This window comes from Bufo bufo, chromosome 6 (genome assembly GCF_905171765.1).
Source record: "Bufo bufo chromosome 6, aBufBuf1.1, whole genome shotgun sequence".
NCBI classification, from domain to species: domain Eukaryota; kingdom Metazoa; phylum Chordata; class Amphibia; order Anura; family Bufonidae; genus Bufo; species Bufo bufo.
The window spans coordinates 405,304,574-405,323,487 of record NC_053394.1 but is presented as its reverse complement, the minus strand read 5'-3'; the positions used below and the strand labels follow the sequence as shown (position 1 = coordinate 405,323,487).

The 18,914-nt window shown below is 45.4% G+C and overlaps 1 protein-coding gene and 1 long non-coding RNA gene across 2 annotated transcripts in view; both read left to right on the top strand.

Moving 5' to 3' along the window:
- Window positions 1-890: 890 nt before the first annotated feature.
- LOC121004577 lies at window positions 891-6,238 on the top strand. The gene is made up of 4 exons (XR_005779773.1): window positions 891-1,000; window positions 5,716-5,865; window positions 5,995-6,117; window positions 6,201-6,238. It is a non-coding gene; the product is annotated as an uncharacterized LOC121004577 (long non-coding RNA).
- A 216-nt stretch (window positions 6,239-6,454) lies between these two features.
- Window positions 6,455-18,914, top strand: part of LOC121004503 (oocyte zinc finger protein XlCOF6.1-like) — a gene marked incomplete at its 3' end in the record, with an annotated part of 28,187 nt that continues 15,727 nt past the window's right edge. The window contains exons 1-3 of the mRNA XM_040436766.1: window positions 6,455-6,502; window positions 6,841-6,943; window positions 12,129-13,071. Of these exons, the coding sequence (XP_040292700.1) occupies window positions 6,895-6,943; window positions 12,129-13,071 (992 nt within the window). The remainder of the gene's footprint in view (window positions 6,503-6,840; window positions 6,944-12,128; window positions 13,072-18,914) is intronic.

Genomic DNA, 18,914 nt, shown 5'->3' with positions numbered 1-18,914 from the left:
TGTACAGTGCAGAGATGTGTGTATAATGTACAGTGCAGAGCTGTGTGTATAATGTACAGTGCAGAGCTGTGTGTATAATGTACAGTGCAGAGCTGTGTGTGTGTATAATGTACAGTGCAGAGCTATGTGTGTATAATGTACAGTGCAGAGCAGTGTGTGTATAATGTACAGTGCAGAGCAGTGTGTGTATAATGTACAGTGCAGAGCAGTGTGTGTATAATGTACGGTGCAGAGCTGTGTGTGTGTATAATGTACAGTGCAGAGCAGTGTGTGTATAATGTACAGTGCAGAGCAGTGTGTGTATAATGTACAGTGCAGAGCAGTGTGTGTATAATGTACGGTGCAGAGCTGTGTGTGTATAATGTACAGTGCAGAGCAGTGTGTGTATAATGTACAGTGCAGAGCAGTGTGTGTATAATGTACAGTGCAGAGCAGTGTGTGTATAATGTACAGTGCAGAGCTGTGTGTGTATAATGTACAGTGCAGAGCTGTGTGTGTATAATGTACAGTGCAGAGCAGTGTGTGTATAATGTACAGTGCAGAGCAGTGTGTGTATAATGTACGGTGCAGAGCTGTGTGTGTATAATGTACAGTGCAGAGCTGTGTAGAGCAGTGCTGATGTGTTTGTCTCAGACTCATAAAGCGCCTACATTTCTATTGTCGGCTGAGAACAGAAGCTGCAGCTTGACTCCTCCCACACATGATCATGACATCATCACAGGTCCTTTACCACATTCAGCAGCCCAGCCTGGAGCCTGACTCCTGTCACGCATGATCACATGGTCATGACGTCATCACAGGTCCTTTACCCCCTCAAGCAGCACAGCCTGGAGCCTGACTCCTCCTATATGATCACATGGTCATGACATCATGAAAGGTCCTTTAGTCCACTAGTCGGGGCTGTGGGACGTTTTCTAAAGGAGGTATTCAGTGTGTTCTCTTGTGGATTATAGGATTAGGGTTGTTATGGTCCATGTAGTGTCCAGCGGTGCAGGAGGAGGTAATTGTACAGTCACCGCCATCGTCTGTCAGGATTACTGGGGCAGAGGGGTCATTAACTCCTTAACTACCGGCTCTCTTCCCTGGATCCGCTCTCCCTCTGGGCAGTCTCTTCCTCAGGCTATATTTCTAACAGTGGTGACATCACACCTTCCTATCGTCGTGGATATGTCTGGACAGTCCTGGATTTCGCGGCTGTCCTGCGGTCCCGGGATGGCTGAGGTGTGTCCCTGTCTTCTGAGTTGTCTGCAGTGGTGAAGGAGGAAGTCGTTGCTCCCCTAAAAGGAGGCACCATGCAGTGACGTCATTGCTCCTTCTGAGCACAGCACAGGCCGGGGGTGATGCGCTCTGTTCATCAGTGAGCGGGTACTAGTGCTGTTATATTTTATTTATTCTGCAGGGGCAACACTACTGTGAGGGGGCACTATGGGGGCAGCACTACTGTGAGGGGGCATTAAGGGGGAAGCACTACTGTGAAGGGGCATTAAGGGGGAAGCACTACTGTGAAGGGGCATTAAGGGGGCAGCACTACTGTGAAGGGGCATTAAGGGGGCAGCACTACTGTGAAGGGGCTCTAAGGAGGCAACACTACTGTGAAGGGGCTCTAAGGGGGCAGCACTACTGTGAAGGGGCTCTAAGGGGGCAGCACTACTGTGAAGGGGCTCTAAGGGGGCAGCACTACTGTGAAGGGGCTCTAAGGGGGCAGCACTACTCTGAAGGGGCTCTAAGGGGGCAGCACTACTGTGAAGGGGCTCTAAGGGGGCAGCACTACTCTGAAGGGGCTCTAAGGGGGCAGCACTACTGTGAAAGGGCTCTAAGGGGGCAGCACTACTCTGAAGGGGCTCTAAGGGGGCAGCACTACTCTGAAGGGGCTCTAAGGGGGCAGCACTACTGGGAAGGGGCTCTAAGGGGGCAGCACTACTGGGAAGGGGAAGGAGACCAGTACATTGGTTCCTCAAAATACAACATTAATTTGTTCCAGGAGGACCATTCTATGTTGAAATCATTGTAAGTTGAGTAATCGCTTCCAAAGCCCCAAGATATGAGGAAATGAAGATTTAAGAAAAATAAGCAGATAACTGAGACGGATAAAACAAGTCCTTACATATAACAGTCAGGAACAGCTGCTAACTAGCAACTAATCCCCTATGTTACCAGAAATGGGGCCTTGATTGGTTAGATCGGAGTCTGAGACATTGTATGTTGAGTTTAGTTTCAACTTACGATGGGTCAGCAAAGATCATTGTATGCTGAAAATATTGTATCCTGAGGCCATTGTATCTTAAAGGGATTCTGTCACCAGATTTGAGGCCTATAACCTAAACATATGGCCAGGTCCCTACTAATACCCTGAATCCGAAACTGACCTTATTAAATGTGCCTGTGGCTCTATTATCATATAAAACAGGTTTATATAACCTGTCACTCACGTACCAAATGTGTCCAAGGGGACGTCTCATCATGCAGGGTGCCCGGCTGCAGCTATCTCCTTTCGGTGCCCATGCCGCCTTCCCACTAGAAATCGCCGCCCTCCCTTTCTATAGAGCCGCCTCCCTCAGCCAGATCCCGCGCATGCGCATTTGGTATAACCTGATGCGCCCGTGCGGACTCCTGGCAGCGGCCTCGTTGAGCGAAGTGCGCATGCGCCGTCCGGTGCACTTGCTCAAACCTGCCTTGACCGCCCTATTGCAGCCATCCTCTCACAGCCGTGCGGGATCTGGCTGAGGGGGCGGACGATTTCGGAGGCGGTGCTGTGGTTAGAGAGGCGGCGATGACGTGAGGTAGGCGGCTCTATTGAAAGGGGGGGGCGGCGATTTCTAGTGGGAAGGCGGCGCTGGGCACCGAAAGGAGATGGCTGCAGCCGGGCACCCTGCATGATGAGACGTCCCCTTGGACACATTTGGTACGTGAGTGACAGGTTATATAAACCTGTTTTATATGATAATAGAGCCACAGGCACATTTAATAAGGTCAGTTTCGGATTCAGGGTATTAGTAGGGACCTGGCCATATGTTTAGGTTATAGGCCTCAAATCTGATGACAGAATCCCTTTAATCTCTGTACTAGTAATAGGCCTGTGCCTGTGCAAGGCTTCCAGCCCGATGACTAGTCTATGCCAATGCTGGCCAGCAGGTGGCAGCACTGCATTGGAATATACTGAATTCAGTATTCTGTAATGGATAGATATTCATTACAGAATACAAGATGCAATACAATTATTGCTTGCTGTAGTCACCTAGGGTAACGTTAAAAGAAGGTAAAAAAAAAAAGTTTAAAAATAAAAAATAGAAAAATTGTCACTGAACTTTTCCTTACAATAAAAAAATAAGCAATAAAAAAAAATGTAAACATCATGGGCATTGTCGCGCTTGAAAACGCTCGTACTATTAAAATCTAAAATTATTTATGCTATATTGCAAACAGCATAACAGAAAAAAAAATCACTTTTTTCGTCATTGCCGCCTCTTCCCTAACACCCTAGGGACGTGCCCTCATGTGTCTTGTAAATACAAGCCTGACTGTGAAGGGGCTCTAAGGGGGCAGCACTTTGGTGAGGAGGCATCAACAGGGCAGCTCTATTATGAGGGGGGCAGTAATGTTGCGGAGGCACTAAGTCTAATAATTAGTGTGTGGTGGCACTAAGGGGATAGGCAGGATTCAATGTATATAGAAAGTCATTATGCAAAGTTAGAGGCGTGGCTTTGTGAAAAAAAAAACCTGCTCCGGTGCGCTATCCACACCGCTGTTTTTTTTTTTTTCCTCCTTGGGCTTATCAAAAATTTGGAGGTCTCGTGACATGAGAAGGCATCGCCACTCCTATGAGTACTGTGGCTTTCTCGCAGCTTACCTTAGGTCAGTGGCGTTTCGTTCGTCGGTCATGTGACCTAGGCGCAGCTCAATCCCATTCAAGTGAGGAGTCCTGCGGACTCACAGTAGCATTGGTGACATCTCGAACCCCCAACGATCAGATACTGATGACCTATCCAAAGGATACAGTAGGTCATCAGAGTCAGAAAACCCCTTTTAATAATCGCAGCTGAGGAGTGTACGAGTAAGGGCTCGTTCACACGAACGTGTGATGCCCGTTGCCGTATTGCGGACCGCATTTTTTTGCTACACCAAAAATGCAGCATAGCCATGACTTTGGCAGTACACTTAGGCCTCTTTCACACGAGCAAGTTTTCTGCGAGGTTTTTTTTTTCATGCATCAGTTCTGCGCTGCAGGAAAAAACGCAGCAAGTTCTATATTCTGCGTTTTTCACGCAGCCCTGGCCCCATAGAAGTGAATGGGGCTTCAGTGAAAAATGCATTGCATCCGCAAACAAGTGCGGATGCAGTGCGTCTTTCACTGATGGTTGCTAGGAGGTGTTTGTAAACCTTCAGTTTTTTATCACGCATGTGAAAAACGCATCAAACCTGGCCTAATCCGTCACGCTCGTGTGAAAGACGGGCGTTGCGGGAAAATGTGCGGGTGCGTTGCGGGAAAACGCGGGATTTTTCCGCGCAAGTGCAAAACATTGTAATGCGTTTTGCGCTCGCGTGAGAAAAATCGTGCATGTTTGGTACCCAAACCCGAACTTCTTCACAGAAGTTCGGGCTTGGGATCAGTGTTCTGTATTATTTTCCCTTATAACATGGTTGAATACAGAATGCATAGTAAAATAGCGCTGAAGGGGTTAAAAAAAATAAAAAATTAACTCGCCTTAGTCCACTTGATCGCGCTGCCGGCTTCTTGTCTGTCTCCTTCTTTGCTGAACAGGACCTGTGGTGACGTCACTCCGGTCATCACATGATCCATCACCATGGTAAAAGATCATGTGATGGATCATGTGATGACTGGAGTGACGTCACCACAGGTCCTGTTCAGCAAAGAAGGAGACAGACGAGATGCTGGCAGTGCGAGCAAGTGGATTAAGGTGAGTTAAATGTTTATTTATATTTTTTTAACCCCTCCAGTGCTATTTTACTATGCATTCTGTATTCAGAATGCTATTATTTTCCCTTATAAGCATGTTATAAGGGAAAATAATAAAGATTGGGTCCCCATCCCGATCGTCTCCTAGCAACCGTGCGTGAAAATCGCACCGCATCCGCACTTGCTTGCGGATGCTTGCGATTTTCACGCGACCCGATTCACTTCTATGGGGCCTGCGTTGCGTGAAAAACGCAGAATATAGAGCCTGCTGCGATTTTCACGCAACGCACAAGTGATGTGTGAAAATGTGAACAGCCCCATAGAAATGAATGGGTCGGGATTCCGTGCGGGTGCAATGCGTTCAACTCACGCATCGCATCCGCGCGGAATACTCGCCCGTGTGAAAGGGGCCTTAGTGTTCTGCCACATGTTCAGGTTTTCTGATTTCTTCAGTTTTTGAAGTCAGAATCAGGAGTGGTTTATAAAAGAAGAGAAATTAAGATTAGACATTACATATCCACTTTTTAGAATCCACTTCTGGTTTTTGTTTCAAAAACTGCGTTACAAAACCTGAAATTCAGCACCCTTTTACTGGCATCACTGCTGCTATCTGTAATTGATTATAGCATCCTGTGAAGAGGGACATGCTTTGTCCTGAAATATGGAGGAACTGCCATCACTAGAACTTCAACATCTACACTTTATTATCCCCTCTAATGGCTCCTATTATTATCTCCAGTAATTGTATTTTACATGGGATTTTGTAGGATTTTACATTGTCTCATTTTCTTTCCATTCAGGTTCCTACAGTATAGAATCCACTAAGTGGATATCTTCTATGTAAGATCCTTCTCCTAATTGACCCATCAACGATGGATAAGGACAGGGACAAGATGGCGGAGAGTATAATAAATCTCACCCTAGAGATCCTCTTCCGGCTTACTGGAGAGGTGAGAGATTCTGATGATGTCACATTACATCATCTTATCTATGTTACTAACAGATGGACATGGCTGGAGAGGTGAGGAACTCTGGAGATGTATGGAGTGATATTTATTACTGTGTCTCTCCATAACCAGGACTACACAGTAGTGAAGAAGGCCTCTAGTGAGAGCTGTCAGGACCCCCTAATACATGAGGAATTTAATAGAGAGAAGATCCTAGAACTCACCAACAAGATGATTGAGCTGCTGACTGGAGAGGTGACACTGCTGGGAATGCTGGGACATTATACAGGAACGCTATGAAGGGATCGGGGGTGATGACTGTATCATTGTGTTGTCAGGTTCCTATAAGGTGTCAGGATGTCACAGTCTATTTCTCTATGGAGGAGTGGGAGTATTTAGAAGGACACAAAGATCTGTACAAGGACGTCATGATGGAGGATCATCGGCCCCTCACATCACCAGGTAATAGACATGACTAAATACACACGTCCTCTCATTATCTTTATGTAAGGAATGAATTCAGTCACTGGATGTGTTTCCTACAGTTAAGGAAGAGATAAGAACACCGGAGAGATGTCCCAGTCCTCTTCTTCCACAGGATGGTTCAGAAGAACATCACAATGTCCCACAGGATGATCAGGTAGATGGTGATAAGGTCTCATGAAATGTCCCCTATGATCTGTAGAAGGCTGTGAAGATCTTGTGTTCAGTCTTGTTTTATCCACCAGTATTATATGTTTTATCCTTGTGTAATGAGAAAGGTGGAGATGGCAGGATTAAAGCTGACCATAGACATTACAGGACTGTCTTGATCTTCTCACAGTTTTCTGGATATGGAGACTACTGATTGGTTGGATTTGTATGAGAGACCTGCAGATTTTTGGTTTTCATTCTAATTAATGATCTTTTCTAGTCGCCTAAAATATTTCACACAACTTCTCCAACTATCTTATGACTCTTACAATATTTCTTTCACAGCTTTTGAATCCGGGCGAAGATCTGAACATTATATATGTTACAGAGACATATGTGATGGGTGATGAGCAGAGTAGAGAGGACATTCCTACAGGTAACCGCCTAGGTGAGTAGTAACCACTAAATAAGGAAGAGCCTTATGGAAGAGCCACCACCGGGCAGGCTAAACAGTTAGCAGCTGCCTATCTGTCAGTGAAGATATCACAATTTCCAGGAGTAAGGAAGTAATCACAGGAAAAATTCACCAGTGGTCAGTGACAGCTTGCTGTGCTGTTCTGCTCAACCTCTTCCTGCTAAAAACTTCAATGCTATCCCCCACCCTCCTCCGGGGCTCTGAACAATTTCATTATATGCTGTCCCAAAATATCTCATGACTAATGGTCTCCTTGTAGACACCTCAGGGATCACATTAGTGAGGATAGATTTTACAAAATACTAAAAAAATAATAGAAATTTAAATTTAGAATTTAAGGAAAGGAGCAAAACAGTACAAGAATCTGCATAACTAATCATGTGCTAAATAGTTGCTAGTCCAATTTATATATGAGATAGCCAAGATGATTGTCTATAAAATGATGATAGTCTCACATTCGAAGCTGTAGTGGATGATGAGATATGGAGCCTGAAAGTCAAAAGTTCAAAACCTTGTTACCCTTTGGCTCGTCGGTGTAATTCTGACTCCCTTGCTGGCTTAGATCTAGACCATTTTCTACGCCTAAAGAAAAATGATAATGATAAATGAGACGTGCCTGCCGGCCCGCCCTTTTTTAGATCTGGCGTGAGCGGCGGAAAAGGGAAAAAAGTTGCACATTGCAGTGCAAATAACCTTTGCTCCACAATCTGTGACAGATATACACCAAATCGTGGAGTATATCTGTTTGTAAATGACCCATTCATGTGTTACTGAAATCTTAGACATAAATTCTAAACCCAGTGGTGTCCTCGGTTTCACACCTAAACAGGAAGGGGGAAATATTGCAGCCACCTTGAGACTACATCCAGTATCCAAAAAATAATTCTCCTCAATTTGCCTGCATGGAAACTTATATGTGGCTACAGATTCCCTTTATCAGCCTTAATCCAGCTGACCTGTGGCGTAAATGAAGCCAGAAATCTCCAGCAGCTCTGAGCTTTTGCAGATTTCTGGTTAGGTGCACAGACTGTAAGGAGGATGCCCCTAATTTATGACCAGGCCTGCATCTCGTCAAAAAATAGGCGCATCCTCCTAAAGCGCCTGTCTTGATCTCCCCCAGTGTGCCTTTTTAATTTGTACAGTAAGGTATCAGGATTTGGCCATTTTTAAATCTGAACAATATCCTTAGAGAGGTATGTAACGGACCGTTTCAGCAGACAAGGGTTTAAAATCTGTTTAGGCGATATGCCCCTTTCTGAGAGACAGGCACAGCTACTGCAGAACACCAAACTCCCGAACTGGATACAAAATAGCACTCCAAACTGGAACCTCACGAATAGCTGCTAGCAGACGAACAGGAATCAGCTTACACTCCTGGCAATCAGTCTCTAACAGCATACAGTGGATCCCCCCAATAACGAGACAAGGCTCCGTGTTGAGGGTCAAGCAGTGGTCTGAGGTGCTGGCACACCCAGCCTGGTTTTTATTACAGTTGTTGCAAATACAGGTCCGCCCACAGGGAGGTATAAAACAACCAAGCCCATCTGGTGTACACGCCCCTAGGGGACCAGAAGGAAGACTGTGACACAGGACAGATAAGCAGCACTTAGGACACACAGACATCCCCACAATGCATCATGGTTTCCTCCTCTCTGCCCTGGAGACACCTGAGGAGCAATTCAATTATCTCTCAGGACAAAGAGAAATCACCAATACACATGTGGGAACAACAGAACAGAAATCACCATTTAAACATACAATGTCACAACCCTTTTCAATACACAGACATTTAACATCCCACAATGGCACGAATTAGACCAGGAGTTCAAGTTATTTCAAGTCCTTTGTGAACAAATGAGGCCTGGCTGATGAGAGGGCCCATAATCCTGGGGCAAGAGGCCAGAAGCCAGGCCCCTCCAAAACCCAGTGGCGAGGTTGGTTTCGCCACACATCTCCCCCTCCCAGGGGAGACTAACCAGATACCTGACCTCACGGTCAGTACCTGAGTTAGTCTGGCAGTCCACCCACAACCCAATACTGGACCTGTTGAATTTGGTAGCCTGTCTCTGTCCAGTGAGTCTACCAAGGTTATGTTGGAAGCTGGTACTCCCGGTCTCTGTGTTGCTCCATGGCTTGGAGTGGAGGTTGCTTTGTGGGCAGGTATCAGCGGTACTCTGCCCTGGTGCCAGCGTTACCATGGAAGAAGCCTGGTTGGAGCCTGGTTATTGGAGGGGAGACCGACTGTCTCCCCTTTGGATACCCAGCTTTGCTGCTGGAGGGGGAGACCGACTGTCCCTACTCCCTGTGCTGTAAGTGCAGAGACAAAGGTCCCATCTGCACTGTTGTGGGGGCTTACTGTCTCCCCCTGGTGCGTTAAGCTGCCGCTGTGGCGAGGGGGTACCAAGCTCCTCTCCCATACATACTTCCAGCCGCTGGGGAGGGCGACCGACCGTCTCCGCTCCCAATACAGTGTCCTGCTGCTGGGGAAAGGAGACTGGGCTCTCTATTCCCTGCTGGACACTCTGCCGCTGGGGGACAGGACCGACTGTCTCTGCCCCCTGTAACTCCGCCTGCCGCTGGGGTATGGAGACTGGGCTCCCAATTCCCAATAAATCACACGGCCGCTGGGGAATGGAGACTGGGCTCGCAATTCCCTGTACATCACACGGCCGCTGGGGAATGAAGACTGGGCTCCCAATTCCCCAAAAATCATGCTGCTGCTGGGGGGCAGGAACAACTACCTCTGCCCCCTGTAACTCAGCCTGCCGCTGGGGAGGGAGGACGCTGCTCTCCTCTCCCTGCATTTCACACTGCCTTCCCGGCATATCACTCTGCTGCTGGGGGGCAGGAACAACTACCTCTGCCCCCTGTAACTCAGCCTGCCGCTGGGGAGGGAGGACGCTGCTCTTCTCTCCCTGCATTTCACACTGCCTTCCCAGCATATCACTCTGCTGCTGGGGGGCAGGAACAACTACCTCTGCCCCCTGTAACTCAGCCTGCCGCTGGGGAGGGAGGACGCTGCTCTCCTCTCCCTGCACTTCACACTGCCGCTGGGGAATGGAGACTGGGCTCCCAATTCCCTGCAGGACCGGTGGAGAGACCTCGGTCCCATCTCTACCGGCCACCTGCGGTCCTTCCCAGTAACACTCTACAATATCTGCCCAGCTGAATGGGTCTGGATCTGGGTCTGTCACCTTACTGTCCTGCTGAGCCTTCCCAATGGAGTGGAAGAGATCTCGGTAGTCCTGCTGCAGTTCCCACTCCAGGGTTGCTAGGTGAGCCAGTTCTTGCTCTACCTCATGGGGGTCATCCCACTCATGCCTAGCCTCCCTCTCATAGAAAATGTCCTGAAGTCTGGTTTGCGCAGGGCTCCCAAAGCCAGGCTCTGCAAAGGACTCCCATAACAAGCCAGGACCATCAAACTCCTCTCCCTCTGGCTTGTCATGTTCGGCTGTCCAGGGTATATACTGTGCCATATACCACCAAAGCGCCTGGTAGGCATCCTCCAGCCATAGCTCCTGCCATACCCGGTGCTCTAGTTCCTTCATCCATTCCTCCAGGGGCTGCTCTCCCAGGAAGGGCATCCGCAGGGCCACTTGCTTCTGCAACCGCTGCTCTTCACTGGGGAGACTCTCACCCCGCTGGTATTGTACATTATCCAGGGCCTGGTACCAGATGCCTTTCCTTAATGCATCCCGACCATCCAGGTCCTCCTCCTCGTATAACACTGCTGGTTCCATCCTGTTGCTTTTAGGGTCGCTGTACTGGGACGTGCGTTGCCCTTAAATTGTAGAATCCACAGAAATGGTGTCTCCTGTAGCTGTCCTTCTGGCTGTAGGAACGATCCCACTGCTGCCACCAATATAACGGACCGTTTCAGCAGACAAGGGGTTAAAATCCGTTTAGGCGATATGCCCCTTTCTGAGAGACAGGCACAGCTACTGCAGAACACCAAACTCCCGAACTGGATACAAAATAGCACTCCAAACTGGAACCTCACGAATAGCTGCTAGCAGACGAACAGGAATCAGCTTACACTCCTGGCAATCAGTCTCTAACAGCATACAGTGGATCCCCCAATAACGAGACAAGGCTCCGTGTTGAGGGTCAAGCAGTGGTCTGAGGTGCTGGCACACCCAGCCTGGTTTTTATTACAGTTGTTGCAAATACAGGTCCGCCCACAGGGAGGTATAAAACAACCAAGCCCATCTGGTGTACACGCCCCTAGGGGACCAGAAGGAAGACTGTGACACAGGACAGATAAGCAGCACTTAGGACACACAGACATCCCCACAATGCATCATGGTTTCCTCCTCTCTGCCCTGGAGACACCCGAGGAGCAATTCAATTATCTCTCAGGACAAAGGGAAATCACCAATACACATGTGGGAACAACAGAACAGAAATCACCATTTAAACATACAATGTCACAACCCTTTTCAATACACAGACATTTAACATCCCACAATGGCACGAATTAGACCAGGAGTTCAAGTTATTTCAAGTCCTTTGTGAACAAATGAGGCCTGGCTGATGAGAGGGCCCATAATCCTGGGGCAAGAGGCCAGCAGCCAGGCCCCTCCAAAACCCAGTGGCGAGGTTGGTTTCGCCACAGGTGTGATTCCTTTTGAATGGAAAAGAAAATGCTTAACTTATTTAGGCAACCAGATTCCTGTAAATCCCTTTTAAGATCTACTTCGCTAATATTCCACCCCTTATTCCCATAGTTATTCAGGAAATATGTTCCTAGAAGAAACTCTAGCTATCGTTTGCTGTTCGAAGTCATTAAAATTTTCTCCTTTTTGAAACTTCTCTTCATTTTGCAAATGCTGCCCATGCAGGCGCAAGAATGACAGAGCTGGGCAAGATGGCCGGCCCTGTCATCAACAGACAGGTGGCCGCTTCCTCACCTCTGGAGCGAGGCCCTCACAGGTGAAGAAAAATCGAAAACTGATAATGAATAGTTATACTTCTTCCAAAGACGTGGATGTTTTGTACATGACCATACTACTCTTCCCATCTTTCCTGCTCTGTGCCAAAATGCATGTAATCGTCAGTGTGTGAGATGGACACCACCTAATAGCACTTACAGGTCCCTTCATGATCCTCCAAGGTTATATTATTTAAAAATAACAAAAATCAATTTTATTCTTAGCAGATGACTGTACCGGGAGCTTAGAAGAATATTTGATATCTTCAGATTTTAATGCAGATGATCATGGAATCGAGCAGGATACATATGCAGAGCATGCCATTGTCTCAGATAAACTCTCGGCTTTTCAAAGAAAAGACCCATCATCTAATCCTTTCAATCAGTTTCAATCTTCTGATTTATCACAGACTGTTAAGCAAAATAAAAGTCACAGAACAGGTGAACGTCAAAGAACTCACACAGGAGAGAAGGCTTTTTCATGTTCACAATGTGGAAAATGTTTTAACAAAAAGTCAAATCTTGTTGCTCATGAAAGAAACCACACAGGGGAGAAGCCATATTCATGTTCAGAATGTGGAAAATGTTTTAACCATAAATCAAATCTTTCTAAACATGAGAAATTTCACACAGGGGACAAGCCATTTTCATGTTCAGAGTGTGGGATACGTTTCATCTACAAATCAGATCTTGTTATACACCATAGAATTCACACAGGGAATAAGCCATTTTCCTGTTCAGAATGTGAAAAACATTTTAACCGTAAAGCACATCTTGTTATACATAAGAGAATTCACACAAGGGAGAAGTCATTTTCATGCCCAGAATGTGGGAAATGTTTTATAGATAAATCTGCTCTTGTTACACATCAGAGAATTCACACAGGGGAGAAGCCATTTTCCTGTTCAGAATGTGGAAAATGTTTTAGCGATAAATCATCTCTTTTAAGACATCTGAGAATTCACACAGGAGAGAAGCCATTTTCATGTTCAGATTGCGGAAAATCTTTCTACCAGAAATCAAGTCTTGTTACACATCAAAGAATTCACACAGGGGAGAAGCCATTTTCATGTTCAGAATGTGGGAAATGTTTCAACCAGAAATCAAGTCTTGTTACACATCAGAGAATTCACACAGGGGAGAAGCCATTTTCATGTTCAGAATGTGGGAAATCTTTCAACCAGAAAGGAGATCTTATTAAACATTTGAGAATTCACACAGGGAAGAAACAAGTTTAATGTTCTGAATGTGGGAAATGTTTTACTCATAAATTAACTCTTGTTGACCATGAAATAGTTCACAGAAAGCCATTCTTATTTGCGATATGTGGAAAGTGTTTTAACCAAAAGTTAGCTGTGATTTCATATCAAGGAACTTACAAAGAAAAATGTTTTTATGTCCACAATGTGGGAAATGATTTATCCAGAAATCATGTCTACTTAAACGTTAACCCCTTAAGGACCAAGCCAGATTTTGGAAAATATACATCAGGAAACAATTATGTAACTGTTTTGTGCATTGAAATCATTCTTAAATTTTTTACCACATTTGGTACTTTCTTTTGTTGTTAAAATATGTTTCTATGGGTTGCATTTACGTTAGTGATGAGCGAAACAAGCTTCAGATACTAGATACTACGGATTCTACATACAAAGTGTTTAAAACTTCGGATTAATACTGTACGGGGATCTGTCTCCATACAGTATTAAAATGTATGGGCCCTGAGGAGCCGAAGTTATTCGTGAAGTTGCATGACTTCGTGAATAACTTTGGTATTTGATTTTTAAATTGGAAACACACTTGAAACCTAACTCAGCTTCAATTCCGAGGTACCAGTCACACTTAAAGTTGCTGTGAACAGTTAAGCTAGTTAAAGATAAAATCATCTCCAAAAGACATAAGGTTAAAGATGATATATATTCACGTTGTATTTTAGCCCCTTAAAGGCAACCTGTCACAGGGATTTTGTGTATAAAGCTGAGGACATGGGTTGCTAGATGGCCGCTAGCACATCCGCAATACCCAATCCCCATAGCTCTGTGTGCTTTTATTGTGTAAAAAAAAAACGCTTTGATACATATGTAAATTAACCTGAGATGAGTCCTGTCCCTGAGATAAGTCCAGCGTGAAGGAGCCCAGGACCGCCCTGCATCCTCAGAATCTCCTCCTTGCTCCCCAACGCCAGAAAGCTAGAGCGCCGTAATCTTGCGATGCACGAACTAGCGCATGCGCAGTTCCTTTCCTGAGGCTGTTGCCAGCACAGGGAAGGAACACTGAGGACACCGCGCATGCGCTAGCTCACGCATTGTGAGATTACGGCGATGTAGCCTCAGGGAAGCTACAGAGCTATGGGGACTGTGTATTGCGGATGTGCTAGCGGCCAACTAGCAACCCATGTCCTCAGCTCTATACACAAAATCCCGATGACAGGTTCCCTTTAAGGACCCTGAGATTTTCCATTTTAGCGTTTTCGTTTTTTACCCCCCCCCCCCCCTTCCCATAGCCCTAACATTTTTTTATTTTTCCATTCACATAGCTTTATGGGGGCTTATTTTTTGCGGGACAAGTTGTACTTTCTAATGGCACCATTTACTTTTGCATACCATGTAGTAGGAAGCAGATTTTTTTTTTTCCAAATGGGGTTTTTATTTTTAGTTTTTTTTTTTACACTGTACACTATGCAGTAAAATTGACCTGTTATCTTCATTCTCCAGGTCAGTACGGTTACAACGATACTACACTGAAAAAAAAACATTCAACCTTTTAAGGAAAAAAAAAATGAAATTTATAACCATATTCTGACCCCTATAACTTTTTTGTAGTTATGTGTACGGGGCTGTGTGAGGGCTCATTTTTTGCAGGATGATCTGTTGTTTTCAGTGATACCAATTCGATCACTTTTTATTAAAAAAATTATTGGGTAGTTGAAGTGAAAAAAATTGGCAAATTGGCTGTTTTTATTTTTTTTCCCGTTACACCATTTGCCGTATGCCATTAAAAATTTTATATTTTAATTGTATGGGCATTTTTGCACACGGCGATGCCCATGATATTTTTTTATTTTTATTGGTTAAGTATTTTTAGGAAAGGGGGGTTATTTGAATGTGTGTTTTTTTGTTTGTTTTTTAAGTGACCTTGGGTGACAATAACTGGTAATCATTAGATTGCCCATTGTGTTCATTGATGGCTAAATGGCCATCATTGAACACTTCATTTGGAATATAACAATACAATGCTGCCACCTGGTGGCCTGTATTGGTGTATTCCTGAAATAGACACTGAAGCCTTTTAGCGCAATGTAAAAGATTCCCTGATCTCAGTCGGGGAACGCCGTTACCGGAGCGGAAGTGCACGACTTCCACTTCCGGAATGCTCTCATGCTGTGGTCACATTTGACCACGGCATCTGAAGGGTGATCGCATACAAGTGCCGTGGGTCTCTGTTATTTAAATTTTTTTTTCTTCTTTTAAGTTTTCAAAATAACAAAAAAGGCACCCTGCATGGTTTGTACCTTGTAGCAACCCCTTTTGGCAAGTATCACAGCTTGTAAACATATTCTGTAGCCAGCCGAGAGTCTTTCAATGCTTGTCTGAGGGATTTTCATCCCTTCTTCCTTGCAGATTCCTGGGCCATCTTGCATGCACTTCTTTTTTTAGGTCTATCCACAGATTTTCAATGATGTTCAAATCAGGGGACTGTGAGGGCCATGGTAAAACCTTCAGCTTGCTTCCTTTGAGGTAGTCTATTGTGGATTTTAAGGTGTGTTTTAGGATCATTATCCATTTGTAGAAGCCACCCAACTTCAGCTTTTTTACAGTTATGTTTGCTTCCAGAATTTGCTGGAATTTGATCTAATCCATTCTTCCCTCTACACGTGCCATTGGCTGCAATTCAACCCCAAAGCAGGATTGATCTCCCCTTCCCATGAAATTCTGTTTAAAGCTTGTTTTAAATGTTTTTTTTTACAAACTTCTGACACTGAATTTTATGGTGATGCGGGAGAGGTTTTCTTCTGATGACTCTTCCATAAAGGCTATATTTGTGTAGGTGTTGCTGAACAGTAGTACCACATCTCCAAAGTGTGATAAGTCTTCCTGAATGTCTTTTCAGTCAATCAGGGGTTCTGATTTGCCTTTCTAGCCATCTCTGAAATTTTGCTTGGTCTTCCAGACCTTCTCTTGACCTCCACTGTTCATGTTAACTGCCATTTCTGAATTACATTTTGAACTGAGAAAATGCAACCTGAAAATGCTTTGCTTTTCCCATACTAAGGCTTCATGCACACGACTATAGCAGATCCATGCCTGTATTGTGGCCCGCAAACAGTGTGGTCCACAATCCGGAAGAGCGGTGTGGAACAGAGGCATGGATCAGAAGCCCATGGAAGCACTCCATAGTGCTAGGGTTTTCTGTCCGTGCCTCCGCACCTGCACTATGAACTAATTTTTTGCGTTGCGGATCGCAGACCCCAATTCAAGTGAATGGGACCGCGCCTGCAGATTTGCGATCGGCAGCACTGGCACGGTCAGCACACAACTGAGGCCTAAGGAAAAGTCCCAAAATGTCATTATTTCAGATGCATATGTTGGGTGCCAGACCCAGTCTCAGGTTCGTATGAAGCTGTGGGTAACCAGAGATCATCACTTGTGGTAGGTTCACTAGACCTGTTGTGTTTTTCAGAAGGTTCCTTAGCATCATTGGAAGAGGACGATAACATGAACTGATACTTCCTCACTTGCAACGTTCGTATCTGAATTTAAAATGGCATATGCCTCTTCAGCAGAAAATAAACTGCAAGACATGCACACGACCGTTTTGCAGTGTTTCTCACGGATCCGTTTTTAAGGTTTTTTTCCCCTCCGATTTAAGTCCTCTTTCGTTCCGTTATTCCACAAAACATATCCGTATGGTTTCTGTATGCGATCCGTTTTTTAAGGATCGGAAACAGTAACTTATTAATCACCAAACACATGAGCAATATGGGCTGGGCATAGCATTTCTACAGTATAGATCCGCAAAATACGGATGTGTTCCGTGTGCTTTCCGGATTTTTTGCGGACACATTGACTTGAATGGGGCCTTGGACCGTGATTTGCAGACAATAATAGGACATGCACTACTTTTTTGCGGAACGGAAATACGGAAACGGAATGCACACAGAGTACCTTCCGTTGTTTTTGCGGACCCATTGAAGTGACTGGTTCCGCATACGGTCCGCAAAAAAAAACCGGAACGGAAGCGGAAAGAAAAAACGTTCGGGTGCATGAGTACTAAGTCAGTCATACTAAGGGTACTTTCACACTTGTGTTAAAGTTTTCCGGTATTGAGTTCCGTCCTCGGGGCTCAATACCGGAAAAAAAACTGATCAGTTTTATCCTAATGCATTCTCAATGGAGAGCATTCCGTTCACTATGCATAAGTTCAGTCCCTCTTACGTTTTTTGCCCAGAGAAAATACCGCAGCATGCTCCAGTTTTCTCTCTGGCCAGAAATCCTGAACACTTGCCAGAATGCCTGATCCGGCATTAATTTCTATTGAAATGCATTAATGCCAAGTGTTCCGGCAAAACGGATCCGGTTTTGCGGTCTGCACATGTGCAGACCTTTAAAAATGAGAAAATAAATAAATACCGGATCCGTTTTTCCGGATGACAACCGGAAAGACTGATCCGGTTTAGCAATGCATTTGTTAGACGGATCCGTCTCACAAATGCGTCCGGAATGCCTGCCGGAATCCTCTGCCGCAAGTGTGAAACTACCCTAAGGCTACGTCTACACGACGACATTTGTTGCGCGACAATTAGGGCACAACTACACTGCAACATTTGTAGCGCAACATTTTGTTGCACCAATGTCGCACAACAATTTTTATAATGGCAGTCTATGGTGTTGCACTGCAACATGCTGCGACTGCGACGCAACAGTCGCCGAAAAATCCATCTCGAATGGATTTTCTGCAACTGTTGCGTCGCAGCATGTTGCAGTGCGACACCATAGACTGCCATTATAAAAATTGTCGCACGACAAATGTCGTCGTGTAGACGTAGCCTAAGACTACATACATTCACATCTCCATTTAGGAGATCCAGCCCAAATATCAGCCGGATCAAAAACTGTTGCATGCAACGTTTCTTATCTGGCTGGATCACCGCCGAACCTCATTGCAGTCAATGGGGATCCGGAGGTGAAATGGGGGATTTGGCAGGCTACTCTGTGCCAGAACAGCCTGCTGGTTATCCTAACAGAGATGTGAACGAGTTCACACAGGCGAGTTTTCCGCGCGGGTGCTATGCGTGAGGCGAACGCATTGCGCCCGCACGTTATCTGGCCCCATTCATTTCAATAAGGCTGTGTACATAAGCGTTGTTTTTCACGCATCACTTCTGTGTTGCGTGAAAATCGCAGCATGTTCTATATTCTGCGTTTTTCACACAGCCCCGGCCCCATAGAAGTGAATGGGGCTGCGTGAAAATCACATTGCATCCGCATCCTGAGCCAATCCGTCACGCCCGTGTGAACCCAGCCTAATAAAGATACCTGTCACGCTAAACTTAGTGTACAAAAATGTAAAAAGAAGGAAATTACTGTATTTTTTTTTTATTGTAAAACAAACTTTTTAGCAAGAAAAAAGAAATCTTGCTATAAAGTGCCTATGATTTACAGTCTGCAGTCAGAGTGATGCAGCTTCATTATTGATCAGGCTGAGCGCTCCTGCCCGCTTCTCTTTCCCTGTCTGACATCGATCTGTGTGATCAGTGCAGGAAAGAAAAGAGACTGAGTGAGAGAAACACAGCTCTCCATCCTGAAGGTAGGGGGGTGAAAAGATCGGGCTAACTGCAGATTGAGGACCTTTACCCTAAGTTCACACTTGCGCGTTTTACAGCGCGTTCGAACGCGCTGTAAAACGCATAACCGATGCAAACCAATGCTTCCCTATGGGACTGGTTCACATTTTCGCGTTCTACAGCGCGTTCGAACGCGCTGAAAAACGCCCGACGCATAAATAAGTTCTTGA